At 41.5% G+C, this 26,192-nt stretch overlaps 2 protein-coding genes across 2 annotated transcripts in view; both read left to right on the top strand.

Moving 5' to 3' along the window:
• Nucleotides 1–26,192, top strand: part of fzd6 (frizzled class receptor 6) — a 296,006-nt gene that overhangs the window by 50,893 nt on the left and 218,921 nt on the right. The gene's annotated exons all lie outside the window — the stretch shown is intronic.
• On the top strand, nucleotides 304–24,767 carry dcaf13 (ddb1 and cul4 associated factor 13). The gene is made up of 11 exons (XM_083760265.1): nucleotides 304–490; nucleotides 1,964–2,163; nucleotides 2,973–3,080; nucleotides 3,645–3,734; nucleotides 6,709–6,864; nucleotides 7,778–7,855; nucleotides 8,518–8,600; nucleotides 10,063–10,227; nucleotides 10,898–11,033; nucleotides 18,850–19,013; nucleotides 22,906–24,767. The coding sequence occupies exons 1-11, from the start codon at nucleotides 421–423 to the stop codon at nucleotides 22,991–22,993; spliced, it is 1,338 nt and encodes a 445-aa protein (XP_083616391.1). The 5' UTR covers nucleotides 304–420; the 3' UTR covers nucleotides 22,994–24,767.

Here is a 26,192-nt window from a genome sequence, read left to right as displayed (position 1 = left end):
CTATATATAGAAGTGTCTATTTGTACGCCTCTAAATGTTTCGATGAATTGAACAAGGTGGACCCTCTTGTAAACAAGTGTAATGCTTTATTCAGGGTCGTCCACTCACTGTTATCAGTCTTGAAATGTACTGTAATTCTGCAAACTGTTTAATATTCCAATCAATCAATCAGTCGCTTATAAAAAGCGGACATGGCAACACTGCTCTCAAAGTAAGCCTGGTTGACCCCGCCCCCACAGACGTACGTCATGTGTCCCACAATGCAGCAGTACTGTATCACGTGACGTTGTATTTTCCTCACACACATCAACACATGGGCTAGTGAAGTTAAACATGCAGTGAAACATTTAGACACTTTCTTCTATATATATATAACCCTTTGGTACGTCATCAGTCATCTCTTGTTTTTACCAACGCGTAATGAAAGTTAAAGTTCTCTCGAGGAACCCGGACGACTTTGTCCGAGAGACTAAATATGATATCCAGCGAGGTAAGTCATCAGCTAGCTAACGTTAGCAAAGGTACATCACTAGCCCTGAAACATGACTGCCATGATAATTATACGAGAGTCAAGAACCATGGCTAGTACATCACATGCATATAATTGTGTACAGAGGTACGGTTTACAATGATTGTTAAAATGATTGGTTCTGTGGTTCTGTGGACTCAATTCATTGAGAACCGTGCTACTAGGAAGAGTTTGCTCCTGGAAACGGTTGGTACCTCATTGACTCAAATTGGCTATTTCTTTCCCCAAAATGTAAAATGAATAAAGGATAAATGTATGCTTAAAGTAAAGTGTAGTTTGAACCTTAAATTGTGCATCGTTATCAGATCTAAATGTACTCTTGTAATGGCAACTTTGATGTTGTAAACCCTGCAAGTTGCTGTCAGCTAATAGAACACACAGGGACAACTTGCACAGACTGCATGATATTGCTTTCGCTGTAAGCACTGGACCAGGGCTAGATATTGCTCTAGTCCCTTTTTTAGAAGAAAAGATTAAGTAATTAAAAGTCTGAAGAACCATTAAATTACTGGTTGCAACTTGCATCGTTGCAAGTTGGAAATGCATGCCCCAGGGCCCACCCAGTTATCATGTCTGTGCCCCTTTTAATAAAAGGGCCTTTTATGCCCATATATGGAGTTCTTTGTCTATGCGGAGTTCTTTGTCAGGCATGCCCAAATATGGAGTCTATGCAGATGTTAGAACATAATTGTGATGTCAGAACAGGCCATTACGTCTGATTTCAGACGTACACAGTACACAGAGACATGGTGCATTTATAGATACTAGAGCGGTGCCCGTTGGAGCCTCTACAGTGGTGCCTGTTGGGCACTGGCCTACATGGAACGATGCAAGTTGGAAATGCTTGCCCCACCCAAATATGTCTGTGTCCCTTTTATGCCCATATATGGAGTTTTTTGTCAGGTATGCCCAAATATGGAGTCTATACAGACGTCAGAATGATGTCAGAACAGGCCAGCTCCATATATGGACACTGAGCAGCGGCCCTGTCCAGAGGCCTTTTTGGGGCGGTTCTGGACAACCGTGGGTCCGACCGACTTGGAGTCTGGCCCGGGCAGAGGCCTTTTGCACTCCCTGTGGGGGTGTTGATTGGAACGTGGTGTGTCGCATTTGAAGTCGGTGGGGCGAGCGGTTCTCGAGTTATGTGGATATGGAGCCTATGCAGATGTCAGAAGTCGGTGGGACAAACCCGTATACGGAGTTATTTGTCAGGCATGCCCCAATATGGAGTCTGGCCCGGGCAGGAGCCTTTTGTGGCAGTTCTGGACAACCGTGGGTCCGACCGACTTGATCCACCGGAGACTGACTGCACTCACTGATAGTGAGTCATGGCTGATGACTTTGAAAATGTTAGATAAATGTCTTGAACTGCAAGACAGTATAAAATGTATGCTTGTCATACTGTTTCTAACGTTGACTATTGTCTGCTTTCAGTACCCAGAAACTATGACCCAGTGCTCAACCCGTTCGAGGTTGGGAGGGAATACACCAGGGCTCTGAATGCCACCAAGCTGGAAAGAGTGTTTGCAAAGCCATTCCTGACTTCCCTGGACGGACACAGAGATGGAGTCAACTGCATGGCCAAGCACGCCAAGAGTCTGTCCACTCTGCTGTCTGGGGCTTGTGATGGAGAGGTATTGAGGTGGCCCTTTCACATGTACATACAAGCTTACCGGCCATTTTCAGCAATTTCTGTGAATGTTTAAGTTATTAATTTGTCATGACCTATCTTAGCTGTACAATCTTTGTTTACAAAGACTGAAAATGCAAAGATAAGTGTAGTTTTGATTTATGTCTCAATGTTCAATGCTGAGATCATGTTAATGGCAATTATTTGTTAGACAATTAACCCGCTTATGGCCAGTGCCATAATTGACGTAATGAATCATTAATTGTAGGGATGCAATGAAAGGGAAATTCTTGGCCAATACCGAATATAGGAAACAGTTGGCCGAATACCGAATATCCGAATATGATTAATATTATACATCTTTTTTCCTACCATTGCTGTCATGGCCGTACCTTAAAGCTACCTGATTTATGGCAAAAGAAATAGTTATGGCAAAACTTAACTTAAATAATAATCACTATTATGGATCCATAAAACATTTATTCAGCTCTTTTGAATGCATTAATTGCATACACTATTCGGTGATATATTTTCTGCCTATTTCGGCCGAAACCAAATAGGCCGAAAATGCATTTTTAGCCATTTTCTGCCGAATATATTCTGCGGCCGAATATTCGGTGCATCACTAATTAATTGTAAAAATATCATGATCGTGGCATCCCTACCCCATATATCAATAGACCGCTATACCATAGTTCTCAAGACTTTGGAAGTCTATATTATCAGATATGACTAGACTTTGTTTAATGAATAACAGCGTTGATGGTGATGTGCTATATCCAATAGTAAGTGTCGCTCTAATGTGTTCCTCAGGTGAAAGTGTGGGATCTAACCAGACGTGTATGCGTCCGCACAATCCAGGCCCATGAGGGCTTTGTTCGGGGAATGGTTGTCCGATTCTGTGGCACTTCCTTCTTTACGGTAACCTTTTTGACATTTGTAACAACTTAGATTAGAAGATGAAAGTCTTTCATGAGATCTGTATTTGAACCATCTAAGTCCATAATATTTATCCATATAATGTATAATTTATGGGTAAGGGTTCCGGTTCGGGGAGTGGTCAAAATAAATGATGGAGTTGGATGGTTCTTCATTTTGGGCGGGAACCCCTTTTGGTGTTAGCATTATGTTATGCTTTAGCTATTGAAAAATAGCAGATCTACAAGCTACGAGTGGCGCGCTACGAGCTTGTAGGTCTGCTATTTTTGAAAAATGTAAGAACAACTGACATAGAAACATTACTTTTTCAGGAAACTGTCAGGATTTAGAAGACATTTTTAGAATCTGATCTCAGGTCAAAATGGGTTAACCTACTAGGAGTTTGGCAGTGGGTAAAACTATCGTGTGTGTGTGTGTGTGTGTGTGTGTGTGTGTGTGTGTGTGTGTGTGTGTGTGTGTGTGTGTGTGTGTGTGTGTGTGTGTGTGTGTGTGTGTGTGTGTGTGTGTGTGTGTGTGTGTGTGTGTGTGTGTGTGTGTTTGAGACAGGTCGGTGATGACAGGACCATCAAACAGTGGAAAATGGAGGCACCAGGCTATGGAGAGGAAGAGGAGCCCCTCAGCACTATTCTTGGCAAGGTACTGTATAGTTGACGTGGCTGTATCGTTTCCACAGCTCATCAGAGCCAGTCGTGCAACAGTTAATGGAACTGATCAATTTAATGGACTAGGGCCTTACCCGTTCTCATATATGAACAGGAAATGATGTACAGTACAGTGTGGGTAATGCAATATAATTGATCACATTGATTGGGAGGAAATTGTTAATGGATGATGTTGGGAAATTGGGTTGAAAATGTATGTTATAGATCATTAACACCTTGACCTATTTAATCCATTAATAAAATGTGCCCATCGTCAGCAAGCGCCTCTAGGCTGTGGACTGTAGAGCGATGCGATCAGTTTTCATAGCACTAATTTGACGGAGATTATCAATGTCCGTCTCGGGCACATGACCGTGCACTAAGGCTGAACGATTCATCGTTTTCAAACCGAAAATGCGATTTGAAATCACGCGATTAGCAAATCTCAAAGGCTGCAATCTTTTCTTAAATCATAATATTCAACCCGGAGCGTGTCTGATCCAGCATTTACAACACGGCTGTACTGTGCTCTCTATTCTAACCAAGTGTCCCTGCAGTGCATGTGACTGCAGTGCATGTGTACACACTCGCCCAGTGCCCAAAAAAACCAAAGTCATCATTTACGTCTACTCTGCTCTGTGTTCAGTGCGTTGATGCTAATGCTATCATGCTAGAAGTCAGCAGCAAACGATGAGCAGATGCAAGCATAGCTTCTGCGGAGCCCGAAGAAACTTTCTTAAGTCTGCACAATTTAATCCCAAAGAGATCAGGCACTTCGGGGATATGGCATTATTTTGGTTTGGACGTCCAACAAGAGAGTTTTGTGCAAGACCTGTCATGGTACAGTGACAGTCGTAGCAACACCACACAAACCTTCGCATGGCACAGGCGCTGTCCTGCTGTCCTGTCCCCTGTTTATTTTAATGCTACATTGTCGTCGTCCCCCATTCTGGTGAACCGGTCCCCGTTGTGGTGCATGTACATTTGTAATGATTTGTCTGAGCGAGGTCCGCAAAATTGTACCGAGATCCGAGTAGAGCGGTCATTAAAAAAGAGCTTATACACCAGGACCCGTGGTGGGGAAATAGCCGTCCAACAAGCGCATAAACATTAAAGTTATGAGCTTGTCTTAAACCTCAGACAAAATTATCTCTAATAATTGATAGCCTTATTATGTCATCACATCTGTCAAAATGTAGCCTACACTTATGCAAAGCATTGTGCTTTTATTTGGTTAAAAAAAATCCAACCCGTGTGAAGTGAGGGGCGCTCTTATCATCGTACATCTTCATGACGTAAAATAGACACTAGGCCTATGTCTTTGCTCAGACAGTCAGACACTGACATAAAATTGTCAATGGGAATTGATGATTAGATAACTGTAGCCTAATAGCAATTGCACTTAAATAGAAAGTCTGGAAATTACATTGCATTTATGGTCTGTATCCAGAGAGATATTTACAATTATTTAATTGCGCCAGACAGCCGACAGCTTTTCTTAAATTTATAATAGCGGTAGATAATGTAGTCACCCTGATAAAGGCATAGGGTTGAGCCCTACAAACCCTCCTGTGCGCTCAGATCAGCCAACGCAGGGAAGATGGAAGTCTCTCTCGGACAGGTCATCCTCAAGTAGTGGAAGTACCTTCACTAAAACCACCGGGACAACCCTTCTCCCTTCTGGCTCCAAAATTATGGAATGTACTTCCCACTGCAATTAGAACTGCAGACTTCCCCCCCACCCCCCCACTTTGATAACTACTGGTATAAAGGGTGAGTGAGTTGACCATAAATGGCTGGAATGGTTTATCTCACACACTTTATGGTTGTATTCTTGAATTTTGCAGGCAATCACAAAACGCTTTTAAAATATATGTTTGGCTCATTTAGCAGCTTATGAAATGCATCTATTGCCTTTAAATAGGACTGCTAGGAGAAATACAGTAGCCTCTAGCAATAAAGACATGTCATGCCCCATTTCCTTTTTGGCTCTCATTATTCTGTTTTAGTAAACAAACACAGAATAAGTTAACCAGAAATAAGCACAGAAATATTAGACCTGTCAAATTGGATGCATGATTTATTTTACTCTACTATGACGCGACGACAAGCATTCATCTAATGGACGTACGTTTGAAAGGGCTTAAACGACAGTAGGGCAGGGCTATCGTATTACATGTAATCTGAAGCCAAGGGTTGTTGCTATTTTAATAATTACAGCAACAACCCTGGGAAACTAAAGCTTCTTTCCACGAACAATCAGATACACGAACGAACTGATAAACAGAGTGAAATAGGGAATAGGGAAGCTTAATAGACACTATTAAGCTCGAATTTCACCTTTCTAAACTAACATTTGTTTATGTATTTTTAGAACATAGCCTACTGTGAAGTTGTTCACACAAAGTTCACCTAACCTTGCTACTACAGGGAAAACGTGCATATGATATATATGATTATTTACTCTTTTTTGCACTCTATATTCTATCCATTTGTTTGCTGTGTTGGCTGTTATATTATGTTATATATATTAATAATAATAATGGATTTTATTTATAACGCACTTTATATTCGTGAGAATCTCAAAGTGCTACAGCAAATGAATAAAAGCAAAAGAAACAAACACACCATTAAAAACATCTAATAGAACAGGAACATTTAAAACATAAGGGCAAGGCTATAAAAATGCTTTGGTAAAAAGGAAAGTTTTTAGTCCTCTTCTTAAAAGTGTCGACCGACTGTGGGGCTCTCAGGTGGGCGGGGAGAGCGTTCCACAGTTCGGGGGGCGACCGACCGGTCACCCATGGTGCGTAGGTTAGTCTTATATCATGTTATATGTTGTATATTTGCTGCTGCATTGTCTGAGGGAAGCCAAACTAAAATTAGTCTTACTCTGGTATACCTGTACACAAGATGTAACAATAAAGTACACCCTTGAACCTAAAATGATGATGTCTCCACCACCACAGACGGTGTTCACGGGCATCGACCATCACCAGAGTGAGGGCGTCTACGTGACGTGCGGGCAGCACGTGGACGTGTGGGACGAGCAGAGGAGCAGTCCCGTGCGCTCCTTCTCCTGGGGCGACGCCAGCTTCAGCTCCGTGCGCTTCAACCCCGTAGAGGTGAGGAGCCGCCGCGCTACGCTGAAAGACCACGCTACCCATTAAGACCTGAGGCCGCATCTGTGTCGCCTTATAGCTTTTAACCCATTCTGACCTGAGATCAGATTCTAAAAATGTCTATTACATCCTGACAGTTTCATTATTAACCCATTCTGACCTGAGATCAGATTCTAAAAGTGTCTTCGATTTTTCAAAAATAGCAGACCTACAAGCTCGTATCGCGCCACTCGGTGGCGCGATATGAGCTTGTAGATCTGCTATTTTTCAATAGCTAAAGCATAACATGATGCCAACACCAAAATGGGTGCCCGGTCAGAATGGGTTAACCACTTTAACCATTATTTTAACCCATTCTTAGACCTGAAACCGATTTCTTTAAAAGAAAAAGTCTTCTAAATCGGTTTTCTGGAAAAAGAACATTTTTTTTATGTCAGTGGGTGCTCAACCTTTTTCATGTCAAGGACCCCCAGAATTTTATTTGGCTGCGGACCCCCATCTGAAAATGTGTAGTTCCAGGGACCCCCCAGAAGCAAATATTTGAGTTAAAACATTCGCTCTGAAAGAATATAAATTCAAAGATTTGCGCCACATTTTCACAAATTAAAAAAAATAGCTAATCTACAAGCTTTTAGTGTGGCACTCGGTGCCGTACTATGAGCTTGTAGATCTGATATCTTTCAATACCTAAAGTATAACATAATGCTTAAAACACCAAAAGGGGTTCCCGTCTTGAATGGGTTAAACTTATTTTTTGACTCTGTTTATCATTAGGATTTAATCAATTCAGATTTCTTATTTTTTATGGGTACCAGGTTCTTGCCAATTTGGATTCAGTTCCCACTTGAAACGGAATTCCAACCTAAACGAGGGCATCACCTTCTTCTTCTTAACACTTATTCTTGTCTTTCCACAGACGGACATTCTTGCGAGCTGTGCTAACGACAGAAGCGTAGTGCTGTACGACATGAGAGATTCTGCCCCACTTAAAAAGGTAACAGTGTTTAACCCATTCTGAACGGGCACCCATTTTGGTGTTGGCATCATGTTATGCTTTAGCTATTGAAAAATAGCAGATCTACAAGCTCATATCGCGCCACCGAGTGGCGCGATACGAGCTTGTAGGTCTGCTATTTTTGAAAAATCAAAGACACTTTTAGAATCTGATCTCAGGTCAGAATGGGTTAAGAATGAAACTGTCAGGATGTAATAGACATTTTTAGAATCTGATCTCAGGTCAGAATGGGTTAATAACCACACAGAACCCTACAGTCCCTATTATGTCATGGTTGTTGTTGTTGTCGGGCAGAAACCTCCATATGTTAACTTTTTGTGTTTTTTTTAATCCTCAAAAGCACCATATGAGGTTTCCACCCGCCAGGCAGAGACGTCATAATAGAGGAATATTCTGTGAAAATAGCCGATCTACAAGCTCGCTTGTATGTAGATCGGCTACCCTAGAAAAACTCTGGATCTGGGTTCCAGGGCGTGGCTGGCCCCCAGACATAACAATGATAAAATAGTGCCAACAGTAAGAGGTGCACATGCACATTCTTCTAGTCTCTGGAGCTTTCCATGCCCTGGTTAAACAAAGTTTGTATTGGAAACACAAGTGTAAATGATCTTAATCTTTGTCTTTCTTTCTCCCTCCCACAGCTTGTTATGAGTATGAACAGCAACACACTGTGCTGGAATCCAATGGAAGCCTTTTACTTCACTTGTGCAAATGAAGACTACAAGTGAGCACACTGTCATTATTTATAGACTGCTGTTAACCTAGTTCATTGTTTTGTTATTTGAGTTCAAGGTCCGTTTCTGCTACACAGTAATCAATAATTTTTATATAATCGATCAGTCGGTAGCTTTCAACCCTTTTTACATCAAGGTCCATTATTTATTCTGCATATGAGCCACGGAACCACCATTTGAGATTTAGCCTCTCAGACCCAAAACTAAAGGCTCATCATACATAGTCTGGAATTTCGGTGATTATAGGTGACCACCGAACTACAACATGACGTCACGAGCCACGGTGAAGAGCAAACCACCGTCACCGCTCCAGCCCTGCTCTCAGTTTTTACTCACCACCACCGCTCAACGTTATTTCAGCTCCGGTGGTCAGCTCACCACCGGAGCGGTGGTCACCTCACCACCGAAAATCCAGACTATGAATAGGCCTTTAGAATATGTCGCTGTGACGTCATGTCAAGCAGGGAGCTGTTTCTTGTTTCTGTTTCTTCAGGAGCATTATTTTATAGTTATTATTATTATTATTATGCCTAAATATGGATATGCCAGACGTCAATGCAAATCAGCGCTGCTAGGCAACCATTTCTGTTGTGTCTGATGCGACAGAAAAGAAGAGATGGATAAAATAAATAGAATAGCTGGTTCTGAACACAATCAAAGCGAGCTTAACGAAGAGATGGATGAAGGAAATGAAAGAGCCGGGCCTAAAAATCAACTGTATAATTTATTCTACGAATGCATGGATGGAACAAGTGAAAGAATGGCCAAACTTGAAGACTCTCTAAGTGAGCTTAAAGAAGAGTTGGGTTTAAGAAATGACAAAGTATCTGAGCTTGAACACAAATTTAAGACAGACAATCAACATCTGAAGAGCTTAATCCAAGTGACAGGTGATAATGTCAATGATGGCCCAGGCGGTGGTGTAACCATCTGGGCACCCGACTGGTAATCCAGTCACAGTGTGCCGCGGGTTCGACTCCCGAGCCCGACACGGCCTTTACTGCATGTCTTCCCCCATCTCTCTCCCGTTTCCTGTCAGCCTACTAGTAGTCTGTCCCTTAAAAAAAACAATAAAAAAGGTGTAAGCCGCAAAAAAAAATTTATCTTCGATAATGTCAATGATAATGTGGATTTAAGAAATGACAGAATAGCCGAGATTGAACACACTCAAAGAAAACTTAAGAAAGACACTGAACATCTGACGAGCTTAATCGAAGCGACAGGTGATGATGTTAATGATAAAGTCAGTCATCTGCAGTCAGAGCACTCAACCCTCTCACGCCAAGTGAAAAGTCTGGAGCAGTCGAGCAGAGATGCCGTTCCGGCTGAAGAGGAGCTGCTTTGCAGGGGCCCGGGTTGAAAACCACTGTAATAGATTATTTATTATAATGGATTACCTCCATTGACTTACACACCCCATCATCTTGACTGTGTTTCTTGTCTCTCAACCAGTCTGTACACATACGACATGCGCCACCTGGATAAACCGGTTACGGTGCACATGGACCACGTCTCTGCCGCCTTAGATGTCGACTACGCCCCGACAGGGAGGGAGTTTGTCTCCTCCAGTTTTGACAAGACCATCCGCATCTTCGCCAAGGACAGCGGGCAGAGCAGGTCAGTAAGGCCGGCCACACATGATGGCTGCCGTGGTCATTTGTTTTGAACCTATTAAGACCTGAGGCCTGTAGAGGGTAATGCACTATGCACCTGACATCATCATCATACCCGGAACGCCTACTGAGTGGCAAAAAACGACTTTCTGGCCTTGACAGCCCATACACATCCAAACAGAAAAGTCCTATCTTGTTGCATTAAACAACGTTAAACAACGTTAAACTCACTTTAGGCACGTGCATACCCTTTATTCTCTAAAGGCCTTCTAAATCAGTAGTTCTTCTCACACTTTCAAGATGTTTCAAAAACGTAACAAAAATAAATAGCAGATGTACAAGCTCGACACATGTGAACGGTCACGCACTGTGAGCTTTTTCATCTGCGGGCCGTAAGGATATTGCAAGTGGGCCTCCAAATAAATGGCAAAACACTAAGGCTTAGTCAAGATATACAAAACTAAAGAACAAGTTGGGCTGTAACTGTCAATTGTTTTCTCAGCAAAATGTTCTATCAATAATGTTTTTGAATAATAGAGAAGGGTTTATTTGTTACATTTTCATTTTTCGTTCTGGGCAGTCAACAGATGGGTTTGAAAAAAAAAACCCGGAGATTAACTGTTGTACCCCTAGTGCCGCCATATTGACTTGTTTTGCTATCGTGCGTTTCTCAGGGAGATCTACCACACCAAACGCATGCAGCATGTCATCTGTGTCAAGTGGTCCGCTGACAACAAGTACATCCTCAGTGGTTCTGACGAGATGAACATTCGACTGTGGAAAGCCAACGCCGCGGAGAAGCTGGGGATGGTGAGTCTCGTCTCAATCCACCAGATTCTACAAACTGTCTTCCAAATCCTGACGGTTTTCTGAATAACCTATGTTTCTAAATCCTGGCAGTCTGAATAACCTATGTTTCTATATCAGTGGTGCTCCAATTATTTAATGTCAAGGACCCCGAAAATGATATGTAATTGGCCGCCGACCCCCATCTGAAAATATGTTGTTCCAGGGACCCCCCCCCCCAGAAGCAAAGTTTAAAAAGTTTGCTGTGAAAGAATATATATTCAAAGACTTGCACACCTTTCTTTTCAAAATCTAAAATATCAGATCTACAAGCTCGTAGCACAGTTTAGTATTTAATTTTAAAAGTGAGTGAACCTACCTCAAACCCTAACCTAACCATAACCGAAAGCACGGAGCAGCGCATGTTCGCCGACCTTTGGACTATTGGCCTAAATTCGGCCATAGGCTCTTGGCCAAATCTGCCCAAATGTGATGACCTCATCACATTTGTGATGATTGCTATGGCGGTTTTTGGTAATTGTGTGGTCACATGAATTGGAAGATGTATCATACCAAAATATAAACTAGACGTGTAGTGTAGAATACAAAAATCTTACAGTCACCTTAGGTGGTGCCAATATTGTCAAAATATAAGTGTTGGCCCCGCACTAATTTGGCCATTCATATCTTTAGCCACAGCACCCCCCTGTGTTTGACCTTATATTTTAGTTGGCTCCATTCTCACAACACAGGCCCCTGACCTCTTGCCTTCCTAAACAGCCAGTGGTGGAAAGCAACTCAAGTACTGTACTTGATTTAAATTACTTGAGAACTAAATAAATTCGGTACTTCTCTGTACATCTCAGAGGCAAAGGTAACCTTTTCTCGCCACAAAAAATATTTTGACAGCTTTACTTAATTTGTAGATTTAGATTAGAATTACAAAACATTTTACAGCTGTGGCTATTTGAAAATAATATTGGTACTTTAAGTATATCGTCTGGTGGAAACTTCATTATTCTAAAACTGTTACTTTTCAGCATTCGATTACAAAAGTCGACGAGCTCTGCGACATGTTTCTTGCTTTTAATATGATGCTGTAGTATGATCAAGTAGGGCGTTGAACACAAAGTTAAATTATGGAGTTAAGAGGTTTCTGCCAAAACTATATTTTGATAACAATACCTTTAAAATGTTGAATACAGGCGTCTATCTACTGTACGTGTAACAGAGTATTTCTATATTGCTACCTTTACTCTAGTAAAAAAATAATTAGTAAAACAATCTGAGTACTTCTTCCCCCACGGAGAGTAGGTGAAGGTGCCAGGAATGCCAGCAGTGCCACTTGCCAAATGCTTTGATGGATGCTGACTTAGCCCATTCTGACCGGGCACCCATTTTGGTGTTGGCATCATGTTATGCTTTAGCTATTGAAAAATAGCAGATCTACACGCTCATAGCACGCCACCGAGTGGCGCGCTACGAGCTTGTAGGTCTGCTATTTTTTTTAAATCGAAGAACGACTGACATAGAAACATAGCTTTTTCAGAAAACTGCCAGGATGTAGAAGGCATTTTTAGAATCTGATCTCAGGTCAGAATGGGTTAGAGAAGAATCACTCCCAATAAGTACAATGTACCGATTGGCACGGCGGCTCTCTGGTGGCAGATGCAAAGTACAAAGAAAAAAAGTCCAACGGTTTCGTCTTGTGTTCGTCTGTGTTTCTCTACAAATAATTTCCAAAACGAGACTCGATTGTGTACTGTAACTAAACTGTAATCTCACTTAACCCATTCTGACCTGAGATCAGATTCATACGAGGTTTCCGCCGGACACACACTGGTCTGATGAACCCATTCTGACCTGAGATCAGATTCTAAAAATGTCAGTCGCTCTTCGATTTTTCAAAAATAGCAGACCTACAAGCTCGTATCGCGCCACTCGGTGGCGCGATATGAGCTTGTAGATCTGCTATTTTTAAATAGCTAAAGCATAACATGATGCTGACACCAAAATGGGTGCCCGGTCAGAATGGGTTAAAACTTCCAAGTTGAGTTTTAATATCTTTTAAGCACCGTGTATATGGCTTTACGCACAATGCTGGTCTGTGTCAGCAGAAATGTACCTAATGCTGTGTGTTGCTCGTCTGTCTAATTAGCTCCTTTAAAATATTGGGGAAGGCCTCGCGTGCCCAAAACGCAATTTATGGATGAATAACAGAGATCAATGGGATATCCCTGTGCTCTGTCCAAGAGCCATCTTTCATCCTCAATCGGATTCACTCTTTCTTATTCCCTTAACCCATTTTGGACTGAAGTCGATTAAAAAAAAGGCTTCTAAATGACCGTTTTCTTTTGTGGAAAAACCAATGTTTCGATATCGGTGGTGCTCAACCTTTTTCATGTCAAGGACCCCCAGAATTATCTGTATTTGGCTGCGGACCCCCATCTGAAAATATGTTGTTCCAGGGACCCCCCCCCCAGAAGCAAAGTTTTAATTAAAAAACATTCGCTTGTCAAAGAATATATATATTCAAAGATTTGTGTCCCATTTTATGAGCTTGTAGATCTGCTATTTTTCAATAGCTAAAGTATAACATAATGCTTTAATTAAACCACCAAAAGGGGTTCCCGCCCAGAATGGGTTAATGCAGCTCCGGGGTGGAAAATTGGCCAAGTTTTGGCACTTGTTTTACTGTCACTGTATAAGAGGGGAGATTTATTCGGAAGCTTTGCACTTAAACAGATCAGACAAGCCCTGCTCCTATCAGCAGTTTGGATCAGCCAATCACTTAAAGCCCAGGCACTCTGAACATAATGAAGCATTAACAATCAAGTTGTACTGAAAGGGGTCTTTAATTATGGAGAAATGCTGAATCAAGCCTTATGTCTCTGTCTGATCTCGCTGAAGGAGGCATCGCAACTGGACCGGCTGTTGAGTTCGCTCGCTGTCACGCTGCGATATATACCGCTCGTGGCTCGTTTCTGATGCCTTAACCCATTCTGAACGGGCACCCATTTTGGTGTCAGCATCATGTTATGCTTTAGCTATTGAAAAATAGCAGATCTACAAGCTCATATCGCGCCACCGAGTGGCGCGATACGAGCTTGTAGGTCTGCTATTTTAGAAAAATCGAAGAGCGACTGACATTTTTAGAATCTGATCTCAGGTCAGAATGGGTTAATCAGACCAGTGTGTGTCCAGTGGAAACCTCGTATGAATCTGATCTCAGGTCAGAATGGGTTAACAATGGGAAGGCATCGGAAACGACTCTGCCCTTTAGCCGCCACAGTGTCAAATAGACCAATAACCCACCTGTGGGCCGTGACCATAGTTGAAGTGGGCCCCCACTTAATTGGCAAAAGACTGATACCGTTGCTGTCGGGCAGAATCCCCCCCCACCCACTCCCTCCTGTAAATGAACTCCCTACTGGATCATACTACAGTGTCACAGAAAATCATCAAAAGTAGGCACATCTATGATCTACAAATAATTGCTTTTAAAACTTGAAATTGGTGTTTTCACTCTGATAACGATGAATGGGAACTTTAAAGTATAATACGTTTTGTTCCATTCAGCCGAGCTGGGCCATAATTCAATTTGATTGATTTGGTCATTAAAATAAACATGCCATGAAGTTGCACAGCAGCCCCACCCATCTGACCACTTTCACGTGTGGTTAACCGATAGGCTGCCATTTTAAGTGGGTGGATATCGAATGCTTTCAACATTTTCCAGTGGACCCTGATCCGGAAAAGGTTGGAATAAACCTCTGAATTAGATGTATTAACCCATTTTGACCTGATCAGATTCTAAAAATGTCTTCTACGTCCTGACAGTTTTCTGAAAAAGCTATATGTTTCTATGTCGGTCGTTCTTTGATTTTTCAAAGATAGCAGACCTACAAGCTCGTAATGCTAACACCAAAAGGGGTTCCCGCCCAAAATGGATTAACCCATTCTGAACGGGAACCCATTTTGGTGTTAGCATCATGTTATGCTTTAGCTATTGAAAAATAGCAGATCTACAAGCTCATATCGCGCCACCGAGTGGCGCGATACGAGCTTGTAGGTCTGCTATTTTTTTGAAAAATCGAAGAACGACTGACATTTTTTAGAATCTGATCTCAGGTCAGAATGGGTTCATCAGACCAGTGTGTGTCCGGCGGAAACCTCGTATGAATCTGATCTCAGGTCAGAATGGGTTAAGGCCTAGAGCGGGCTGACAAAAGTCGACATTATTAGCTCTTCCTTTTTCTCTTTTTAATCTTTGAGGGGCACCGGCGCCGCATGTCATTGAAATGTGCTGATACTGTATTTAGGCTAAGCAGTACAATCTAGTGCAGCACTGGTAGAGAACACTATATTTTAGTTTAAATATGATGACCTATTTGATATATAGGACATTACTTTACTGTTTTTTTGCTTCTTAGAAATCATTTTTCCTGTTTGGATACATGTGATTGCTAATGAAGAATCTTAGTTGGGTGTATTCTGATTCTGTGTCTTATATCATCTGTTACATTAGGCACAATCATTTACAACCCCACTGAGTGTGGTCAGTTTGGATACATAAGGTTGATGCTTCTAACTAACCAGACGGACATTTTTTGATTGTGTTAGAAGTATTTCAGTTGGCTTGGCCGGCTCGCCTTCCTTCCTATATCTCCTCAGACTCTTACCAAAAATGTCATACTGTAAATAACATTTAACAGTAAGTGGAGGTACAGTAGGGTGTTCCAACAGGATCAGCAGCTATCAGCTCTTCTCAAACAAATTGAAACTGAGAAAAATCATTGCTTTTAATTAGAATGAAAGCCCACAAGGAAGGGTGCACTTAAAGGACCTCAGCTGAGGCTCAGAGTCTGTGAGGGCCAGAGGTTTTTATGAGAGAGATGGAGGCATGAGAGATGGTTTGATCTGTTGTGTTCGCTTTTTTTTTACAGACATTGATTCAGATTTGAATGTTAAGGTTGTCAGTCTGCAGTTAACTGCTTACTGTTATCCAGGCCAATGTTTATTTCATTTCCTAGGCAGCAGATCAAAGTAAAGCGTACTTAACTGTCGGTAATGGACGAAGCGACACGCACAAATGTAACTCTTTGTTTTCAATGCTTTCATTAGGGCTGCAACTATCAATTTTTGTTTCTTCAAATATTGTATTCTATTGGATGACTTTTTTGATTAATAATAATAATAATAATCGAGAAGGGTGTTTCAATCGATTAGTTTGATTAACTGTTGGCACCTCTAAATGTTTTCATGTTTCCATCAAGACACAGAATTGAAATGAGGCATCTGCATAGACCCGTTGGTTCTATTGCTGGAGATGGAACTGATGGAAGGGTATTTCGTTTTGAATCCGTCCCGCCGCAGTTTAAGCAGTTGCTCCTGCCAGAAAAGGGAGTATCTTGCCCATGGAGCAGTTTGTCTCCTGCAATCGAAACCGGGTGAAAAGAGCTTGAAGCTAATGGAGAAGGCATTCAATATAAAGGCACTGTATAGGTCAGTTATTTGAAGGATCAGTGCTGTGCAGAACTGTTGGTACAAACGTAGTGGAATTTTGGCTATATCAGTGATATATTATTAAAACCATCTTGGCCTCTTATAATTCCACTGCTCGGCCACCCACTACCTAATTTTCTTCGCATTTCTTTTTTCTCTTTGTTATTGTGTATATGCTTATTCACTTTGCTGGCTGGACTCTCTTCACCACTCATGCAGCCTAATTCTGTCCCCTTATACACCGTTGTCTTAGGGCTGCGACTATCCATTATTTACTTAGCAATTATTCTATTGATTATTTTCCTGGGCTAATCGAGTAATCGATCAAGCACTTAAAGGACAACTTTAGTTTTTTTCAACCAAGGTTCATGTTTTAGGTTGTTATTAGAGAAAGTAAAAGATGAGTGTTAATTTTTCTTCATTTGCTGCTTTCTTTCGTTTTAGGGATTTTAGCGTTTTTTTGACAGGGGGGGGGCGGGGGCATTCGAGCATGGGGCTAAATATGTATTTCTTTACAAAATGTTATGGCGATTTATTTTTTTATTATTTACTATAGTCCTAATATACCCCAGGAAATTACATCTGGCCACGGAAGATCACAGGATCTACTGAATGTGAAGGTAGCCTATTGGGGGGGAAGCCACACTGTGTGTATAGGCTCAATATGTCAGTTTGACACATTCAGTAGATCTCGTGATCTTTTGTGGCCAGATGTAATTTCTTGGGGTTTAGTAGGACTAGAGTAAATAATAAAAAAATAAATCGCTATAACATTTTGTAAAAAAATACATATTTAGCCCCATGCTCGAATGCCCCCGCCCCCCCCCCCCCCCCCCCTGTCATAAACAGCCAAAATCCCTAAAACGAAAGAAAGCAGCAAATGAAGAAAACATTACATTCATCTTTTACTTTCTCTAATAACAACCTAAAACATGAACCTTGGTTGAAAAAAACTAAAGTTGTCCTTTAACCACTGTTTTTGCCACATGGTGACGTGCAAACAAATAGGGAAATAGCAGATCTACAAGCCCACAATGCATCATGAATGATGCAATGTATTGTCAGCAAGTAGATTGGCTAAATTTCATTTATATATATATATATATATTTTTTTTTTTAAGATATTTTTTTGCGGCTTACGCCTTTTATTGATTTTTGAAGGGACAGACAGTAGGCTGACAGGAAACGGGAGAGAGATGGGGGGATGACATGCAGTAAAGGCCGTGTCGGGTCCGGGAGTCGAACCTGCGGCACACTGCGACTGGATTACCAGTCCGGTGCCCAGACCGTTACGCTACGGCCTGGGCCTATATTTTTTATTTTAAGACACTTAAATCGGTTAACTGTCTGCACCGCTACTGTCTTCCATTTAGGGGTGTCTAGCCGTTAATAATAATTATTATTATAGCTCAGATTTATATAGCGCTTTTCTAAATACCCAAAGCGCTTTACAAGGGAACACTAGGAACAGACTTTATTAAGAGAGGAAAAAAAAAAAGGAAAACATAACAGATACAGGGTTAAAAAGATAAAAGGATAAACGAGACCTCAGCTGGGGAAAGCTATTCTGAAGAGGTAGGTTTTAAGAAATTAGTAACCGACAAACACTAACGGCTAATGGGGGGGGGGGGGGGGGGATGATGTGCTAGCTGATAGATATATATTTGTTTCCAGTTGCTTCAATCGTTTCACTTTGGTCGTGCAGGTCAGCGTTAGTAAAAAGAAAGAAAAAAGCCCCTTTGCACCAGCTCACTCTTTTTCATGCAAGATCTATAGCTGTCTTCCACCTCCCTCGAGTGGTGGATTATATTATTGATATATTGTGATACAACAGATATAAAAAGTACACAGACATTTGGGAGTGTAACCAAATGAACCCGCTCATTCCATGTTGTGGTCTGGAAACACCTTTAGGCTACTGGGAAAGTGTGCGTGCGCATCATTGTGTTCACGACAACGCACGGAACCTTGTGGCTGCTTCTTAACGGTTAATTTGCCGACAAGGTAACCGGTTAATAAAATGTCTCAATTTGGCTACCCCTACATCCATTCACACCATTGTTTTCTTTTTTTTCTCCCATTTTATACCCTCCCTGTGTTCATATTGCAATTTTTACCAGTTGTTCTCAAAGTGGGGTCCGGAGACCACCAGAGGTCCTTGATAGGGTTCCCGGTGCTCCTGAATGGACCCTTTTACATGTCTGTGTACAAATAGAACCAAATGGACCCTTACGGATCCAAATGGTTCCATTTGTGCACTCTCAGTGTTAACGGGGGTCCGTGACTCCGTGGCCTAATCTAATTAAAAACAACATATTTTCTACTCTTCCCGTAGCTGGCGCCCAGAGAGAGGGAAGCTGTGAACTACAACGAGAAGCTGAAGGAGAAGTTCCAGCACCATCCTAAGATCCGACGCATCGCAAAACACCGTCACCTGCCCAAGCCCGTCTACAACCAGGCCAAGGAGCTGGTTATCATGAAGGACTCCCGACGCAGGAAGTATGGGCTCTTGTTATTTAGTTTCCACATCGGAGACCTTTCGCCTGTAATGTCATGCCCATACTGTAGGGATCTATTACTGATTGGTTATTTATTTTATGATATTGCACCCTTACTCAGGAAGTAGGCCAGATGCAGGAAGTATGGGCTCTTGTTATTTAGCTTTGATACTTTGGCGACAAAATCAAATAATGGAAATGTGCGTTTTTCTATATATATAAACTTTACTTTACGTTGGCAGCTGATCTACAAGATCACAAAATCCCATATATCCCATTGTTCTGTGTAAGGAGATCTTATACTGTATAGCAAAATGTAGAAATGCACACCTGTGACGCCGTTTGTGTCATTTTGCGTTATCAGCAGCGATACTTTGCATCATAATGTGTTTGATGTCACAGGCGTACACTTATGCGTTTTACGGGAGAGATATCAAGCCACCTGTCAGTCTATGGGTTAGACTCCAATGCGGTGCATCGAGTTTGGCCGAGCATCTATAGAGCACCGAAGTCTGACGTCACTTTCAGTAGAGGGCGTCAGTCCCCAGGTTCATGTATTTGTTTAGTTGCATTGAAATCCCCATTGAGGCGATTTTAGATCGCCTCATATAACAACTGTGTTTGAAAAATAAACATGTCACCCCGGCCGCTTCACTCATATGGATATGAAGAATCAACTGACTGAGAGAAAACGCTAATGTTACTGCTGCTGAATTAGTTACATTTTCGCTAGAAGAAGACTGTATCATATATGAGTGACTGACTGTTGCAAACGATACAGAGACACCTCCCTGACAATAACGCCGAGACAGCTTGTTTATTTTTGGACCACAACGCTTATAGTAGACGATATTAAGATCACCCCATGTTATTCTCCATAGAGAAATTACTTCCGCGAACCAGGGGAATCGTCGGGATGAGCGAGTTACGTCAGGACTTCGGTGCTCTATACCACTCGTCTGCGAAGAATAAAGCCTGGTCACAACATAAAGGCAGAGAGTACATAGCTTTGGAAGTGTCGGCCGGGAACATCCGTCAGATGTATAATGTAAACAGATTTGGAAAGTGTCACCGTCATTTCCTTGGGGGGGGGGGGGGGGGTGATCTTTGCCTCTGCACGCACTCCTACATCTTGGGGCGGTGGCACCTGTCAGTGGGAACGTTGAACTTGAGGTGTAGGACGGAGGCACTGCCTGCATCCTCCCGGTGGGGGCTCCTCACTGGCAGGTGAGCCAGTAGGATACAACTGCAGTGGCAACACAGAATTCCTCTGTGGGGAGGAAGACATAAAGCCTACACTGGCAGGAAAAAGGGGTAAACACTTTGGCTACTCTAAATTAAAGAAATTTATAAATATAGAAAATAAATGTTCTTATGAATTATGTTTTAGGGGATTTAGGTTCAAACTCTGAAATTTCCCCTTTGGGTTTAAAATGAATACACATACATATATACAATCCTTTAAATTGAATCCATCAAAAAACTTGACAGTATTTCGGAAGAAGAACATAGGGTCTTATGAAGAAATCAGATTTCATAGCTTAGTCCTATCCTGGCCTTTGTCCCAGAGTGTTAGGAGAACCTCATTTTGTAGATGATAACTCCAGCTGCTGCCATCATCTGACTAGAGCCCATGCCACAATTTTAATCCAATGCCAATCCCGATTCTTAGACCAGATACCCATTTTGACTATGTTGTCAAAATGCAACATTTTCTAATCAATTTGAAAAAGTTTGATTTGGTTAAAGTTTCTGTTTTGAGGACATTCAACTAGATCAAAAAGGTTAGCACTTAAAGGGACATTCCACTCATTTTCAACATTTTACTATGTCATTAATATACCTTAGAGCTGCTGTGTAGAAATAATACAAAAAAGTCCCCCTATTCTGTCTTTCCTAGAACTGGAGGTCTGAAAAAAAATCATTAACATGGTTAATCACATCTTGATGATGTCATCAAGATGTGATTCACCATGTTAATGATTTTCTTTGTTAATGATTTTTCTAGGAAACACAGAATGGGGGGGGACCTTTTTATTGTTTCCACACAACACCTCTAAGGTATATTAATGACATGGTAAAATGTTGAAAATGAGTGGTATTTAACCCATTCTGACCGGGCACCCATTTTGGTGTTGGCATCATGTCATGCTTTAGCTATTGAAAAATAGCAGATCTACAAGCTCATATCGCGCCACCGAGTGGCGCGATACGAGCTTGTAGGTCTGCTATTTTTGAAAAATCGAAGAACGACTGACATTTTTTAGAATCTGATCTCGGGTCAGAATGGGTTTATCGGACCAGTGTGTGTCCCAGTGGAAACCTCGTATGAATCTGATCTCAGGTCAGAGTGGGTTAAGTCCTAAAAACATGATGGGCAGGGCTATTTTTGGAGAAGTTTCCCATTCATGACATGCCCAAAATAGGGACGGCAGGTTTGAAAGTGGTTAGAAATTGGCACATAATGGGCTGCATAATTGCACAGAAGTCAAATACAGAAGTCAAATAACCCATTCTGACCTGAGATCAGATTCATACGAGGTTTCCGCCGGACACACACTGGTCTGATGAACCCATTCTGACCTGAGATCGGATTCTAGAAATGTCAGTCGCTCTTCCATTTTTCAAAAATAGCAGACCTACAAGCTCGTATCGCGCCACTCGGTGGCGCGATACCAAAATGGGTGCCCGTTCAGAATGGGATAATGGCCGATGTATCCGTCAGACAAACCCATCGTTATGTCTCTACATTGCAGGGCTACTGGTCAAGTGGAAAATAACATGGACAGTTGGACACACGACTGTCCCCTTTGCCTTGTTACAGAATACAGATACATATTGCATACTCATTTACAGTTTTCCATCGTGAATTGATTGACCTATGAATCACTGAACTGCAGGGCAAACGCGGCCAGTCATTCAGTTGTTTTTTTGCGTTTGTTTAGATACTGACATCACTACTGTGAGGTGTGTGTGTGTGTGTGTGTGTGTGTGTGTGTGTGTGTGTGTGTGTGTGTGTGTGTGTGTGTGTGTGTGTGTGTGTGTGTGTGTGTGTGTAGACAGTGAGTGGATGCTGTGAATGATTTACTATGCATGGGTTTATGTATCTCTTTTTTCTCTTCAGGGTGCATTAGTGTAGTCAATGACGTAGGTGTAAGGTCAACAACCTATGTCTCACTCTCCCTCGCTCACTCCATCCTCTATTTGCTCTTCTCATCTCTTTCTTTGGGGCTCTCCCTCCCGTCCATCCTATGAATTATTCTCAGCAGTAGCTTGGGTTACTCATAAAGCTTGGCAATATGACTTAAAAATCAATAGCGCCTAGCAAACAATAGCAAACTTGGCATATTGTTTGCGTCGGTTCATTGATATACAAGAAATGGAAATACTTTATAGTAGTTCACCCACATTTATTTTCTATCAATTACACACTCCCATGAAGTCTTGAATTCATGGAGATTTTTTGTTTTTTGGTGCATTCTTAACTCACTCTGCGGTGAGATAGCCTTTTGACACCTCCTGACCAAAACGCCCTCTGCACTGAGTTCGTCTTTTGACGTCTTTTTTAATATCAATTGATTTTGGCTCACAACTGTGTTCTGTACACGCTCATAACAAACAAACAAATAACAGAACTGAAAATTCGGCTGGCTGTCTGCTGATGGGGACGCAGTTTTTAGAATCGTAATATCTCGGATTCTTCTGACAAAATGTATGTTTTGGGGCGAATTAAATAACTATTGTGTCACCCGTTGCATAGCGATAATTCACTTCCCGGGGCTGAACTACTCCTTTTGTCAATATATTTCCTATTAATTGCACAGCCCTGTTTATGCGCTGTACTGTGGCTTGTTTACTCACGCTGATTCTTGTGTGTGTTTTTAATTTCCTAGGGAGATGAACGTGCGCAAGCACAGCAAACCAGGAAGTGTTCCAGTGGTGTCGGAGAAGCTGAAACATGTAGTGGCGGTGGTCAAATAGACCGAGCTGTAGAAGAGACTGTACCAAGATTACATCTATACATGAGAGGAGAGAGAGAGGAAAACCCAATCGCTACCATACAGAGACTGTACCAAGATTACATCTATACATGAGAGGAGAGAGAGAGGAAAACCCAATCGCTACCATACAGAGACTGTACCAAGATTACATCTATACATGAGAGGAGAGAGAGGGAGGAAAACCCAATCGCTACCATACAGAGACTGTACCAAGGTTACATCTATACATGAGAGGAGAGAGAGAGGAAAACCCAATCGCTACCATACAGAGACTGTACCAAGATTACATCTATACATGAGAGGAGAGAGAGAGGAAAACCCAATCGCTACCATACAGAGACTGTACCAAGATTACATCTATACATGAGAGGAGAGAGAGGGAGGAAAACCCAATCGCTACCATACAGAGACTGTACCAAGGTTACATCTATACATGAGAGGAGAGAGAGAGGAAAACCCAACCGCTACCATACAGAGACTGTACCAAGGTTACATCTATACATGAGAGGAGAGAGAGAGGAAAACCTAATCGCTACCATCCAGAGACTGTACCAAGGTTACATCTACTGTACATGAGGACATTGTAATGCAGCTCTCACTTAAAATTGCAGCTGTCGATATATATATATATATTTTTCTTTTTTAAATTTTTTGATATGTGAAGGGTTGCACAACACACAGCTTGAGGAACCGAATAGAACAGGACTCCACTTCTCCATTGAACTCCATGTTCTGTTCAGTCACTATATGACTTTGAATGGTGCATTCTTGATTGTCGTTTTGGCCGACAACCTATTATTTCCACGGTTGTATCAACTGCTGTCGATAGAGATATTTCCAATACCATTTTCCACCAGTAGGGTTTACCATATACCTGTGTGTGTGATTCCGGATCTCGCAAACAGCTGGCCAATCAGCGCACCGGTCCACCCCAAAGTTTTCAAATCAGCCTCATGGTGACGCTATACCAGTCCGAGTCCTGGTGGAGATACCCACTTCGTAGAGCCCCACTTTCTATTTCTGCATCTGATGCATGAATAGAGATTACAAAAAATAGAAATTAAAATATTACTTATATTATGATGACCTGCTTTATTAGGCTTACTGAACAGAGACCACTATATAGCACATCTTTTCAGTCATGACAGATGTGCGGAGGAGTGGTGTATTACCGAGATGTCGGAGCTTCAGGTGGCTTATTGAGTTTGGTGTTAAAGCTTTTCTTTCTTACTCCCTCCTTGCATGACCGAAACTGAACTGTCATTGCATTTGCTGTCACTTTCAGAGACTTCGAAAGTGAAATTGTCTTGGGATTGGGAATCATTTTGATATTTGTTTTAAAGTAATTATCAGCAGATAGTTGATTATGATTACCGATATATTGTGCATCCTTTTATGTAAGCCAATGTTACATACAGTGGTTCAGGCAACCCCAAACTAATATGTATTTGGCCACGGATCCCCATCTGAAATGATATGGTGCTAGGGACCCCCAGAAGAGAAGATTTGTTTTAAAAAGATTTTTCAAAATGTGTCAAAAATGGCGTAAACATAGAGCAGCTTGTAGAGCTGTACTACAGTACACATGACTGAAGGGCTCCAGCACAGCTGTGAAAGGGCTTTGCTGATTGCCAGGCCAAGATCCGTTTTACTGTGCCAAGGCTACAAATATCAAACGGACGAGCATTCCAGAATGATTTTACTCAGATTAGATGATAAAGTTCTACAGCCACATTCATTTGTATTGTATTAAAATAAAAATATAAGACATAATTCACCTGTGTATCGTTTGACTTGGTATTGCCTAACATTTGGGTCCTTGCGTTGATGTTTCTATCGCTGTTATCACAGTAAATGTATCACAGGCAAATTAATTGTTAAAACTACTATCAATGATATATTGAGAAGATCCTGTGATACCTTTTTGGGGAGGGGGGGTGCTTTTTTAACACTGGAATTTTTCTCTTCGCTCTGTGACAGTCAGTCAGGGTTCCCACAGTCAGGAAATTCCTGGAAATATTTTTGAATATTAGATGGCAAAAAAGGTGGTGTAGCAAAGATTTGGCATGACATTTGTAATTGAGAATGCACTGAGCACTAACTATGAGACCCTGCAGATCATGTCTGTGTCTGTCTGTCCCGCTGTGACACCACCCGCCCGCCACCAGAGGGCGCAGCTGTAGCACACACACACACAAACACACAGTAGAAAACTTAAAAAAAATTACTAACTAAAAAGAAAAAAAAAGTACGTAATTTATTCTAATTGTTATTGCAATTTACGAGCTGCGTTTGCGCGTCTTACTTGTTTAATTATACCATTCTATATGCTATGCTTTATTGTTGCTACACTGCCTGTCTTTGGGCATTGCCCATAGGAGTGAGAGACTCATTATTGCACTGAATGATTGGAGTAGTCAAGTGTAACTCGGATGAAGGCACAGGACAGAACTAGAACCACTCTACTGAAGGCAATAGTTATGTTTGTTTCTCACGTTGCATTACATCGCCATAACTATCGATATGACGGCAATATACATGACTGCAATTAGGTCTGGTGGTGGCATCTGAATTCAATGAATGGGCTAAAAACGATGCAAAGATATTGGGGGCATTCCTTCATATCGCTATTGTCGGGCATATTTAAACTTTTTGTTTTTTTGTAAATTAATGTCTTACTTGATCATACTACAGCGTCGCTAAAGTATATAAAAAAGTAGATATGCACGTTTTGAGCTTGTAGATCTTTTCTTTTCATTTTTTTTTTTTTTTAGGTTTGAATTTGAATCCTGAAAAGTATCAGTTGAGGTTTATGAGGTCTATGAGGTTTCCACCCAACAGACGAAATTGGATGGCATTAGGATGTTTTTTTAAATCGGTGGACGTAGGTAGGTCTGTCACCGCTGTTTTTTCTCCAGTGTCCAAGTGCATTCAAGGAATTAAAAATTTCCTAGAGATAATATCAGCAGACAGTGCGTGCGTTGCATTGTGAGCTTGTAGATCTGCTATTTTCAAAAATAATTTTATACATTTGAAAACTTGAAATGTGACATTCTGCATAATAAGTACTTTTACTTTTGGTACCTTAAGTATATTTTGATGCCAATACTTTTGTACTTTTACTTCAAGTGCATTTTGAATTCCGAACTTTTACTTGTAAGTAACGGAGCAATTCTATA

Source organism: Protomyctophum parallelum, assembly GCF_964188405.1.
Source record: "Protomyctophum parallelum genome assembly, chromosome: 3".
Taxonomy (NCBI): Eukaryota; Metazoa; Chordata; class Actinopteri; order Myctophiformes; family Myctophidae; genus Protomyctophum; species Protomyctophum parallelum.
The sequence above is the reverse complement of the archived record's forward strand: the minus strand, read 5'-3'. Positions and strand labels throughout refer to the sequence as shown.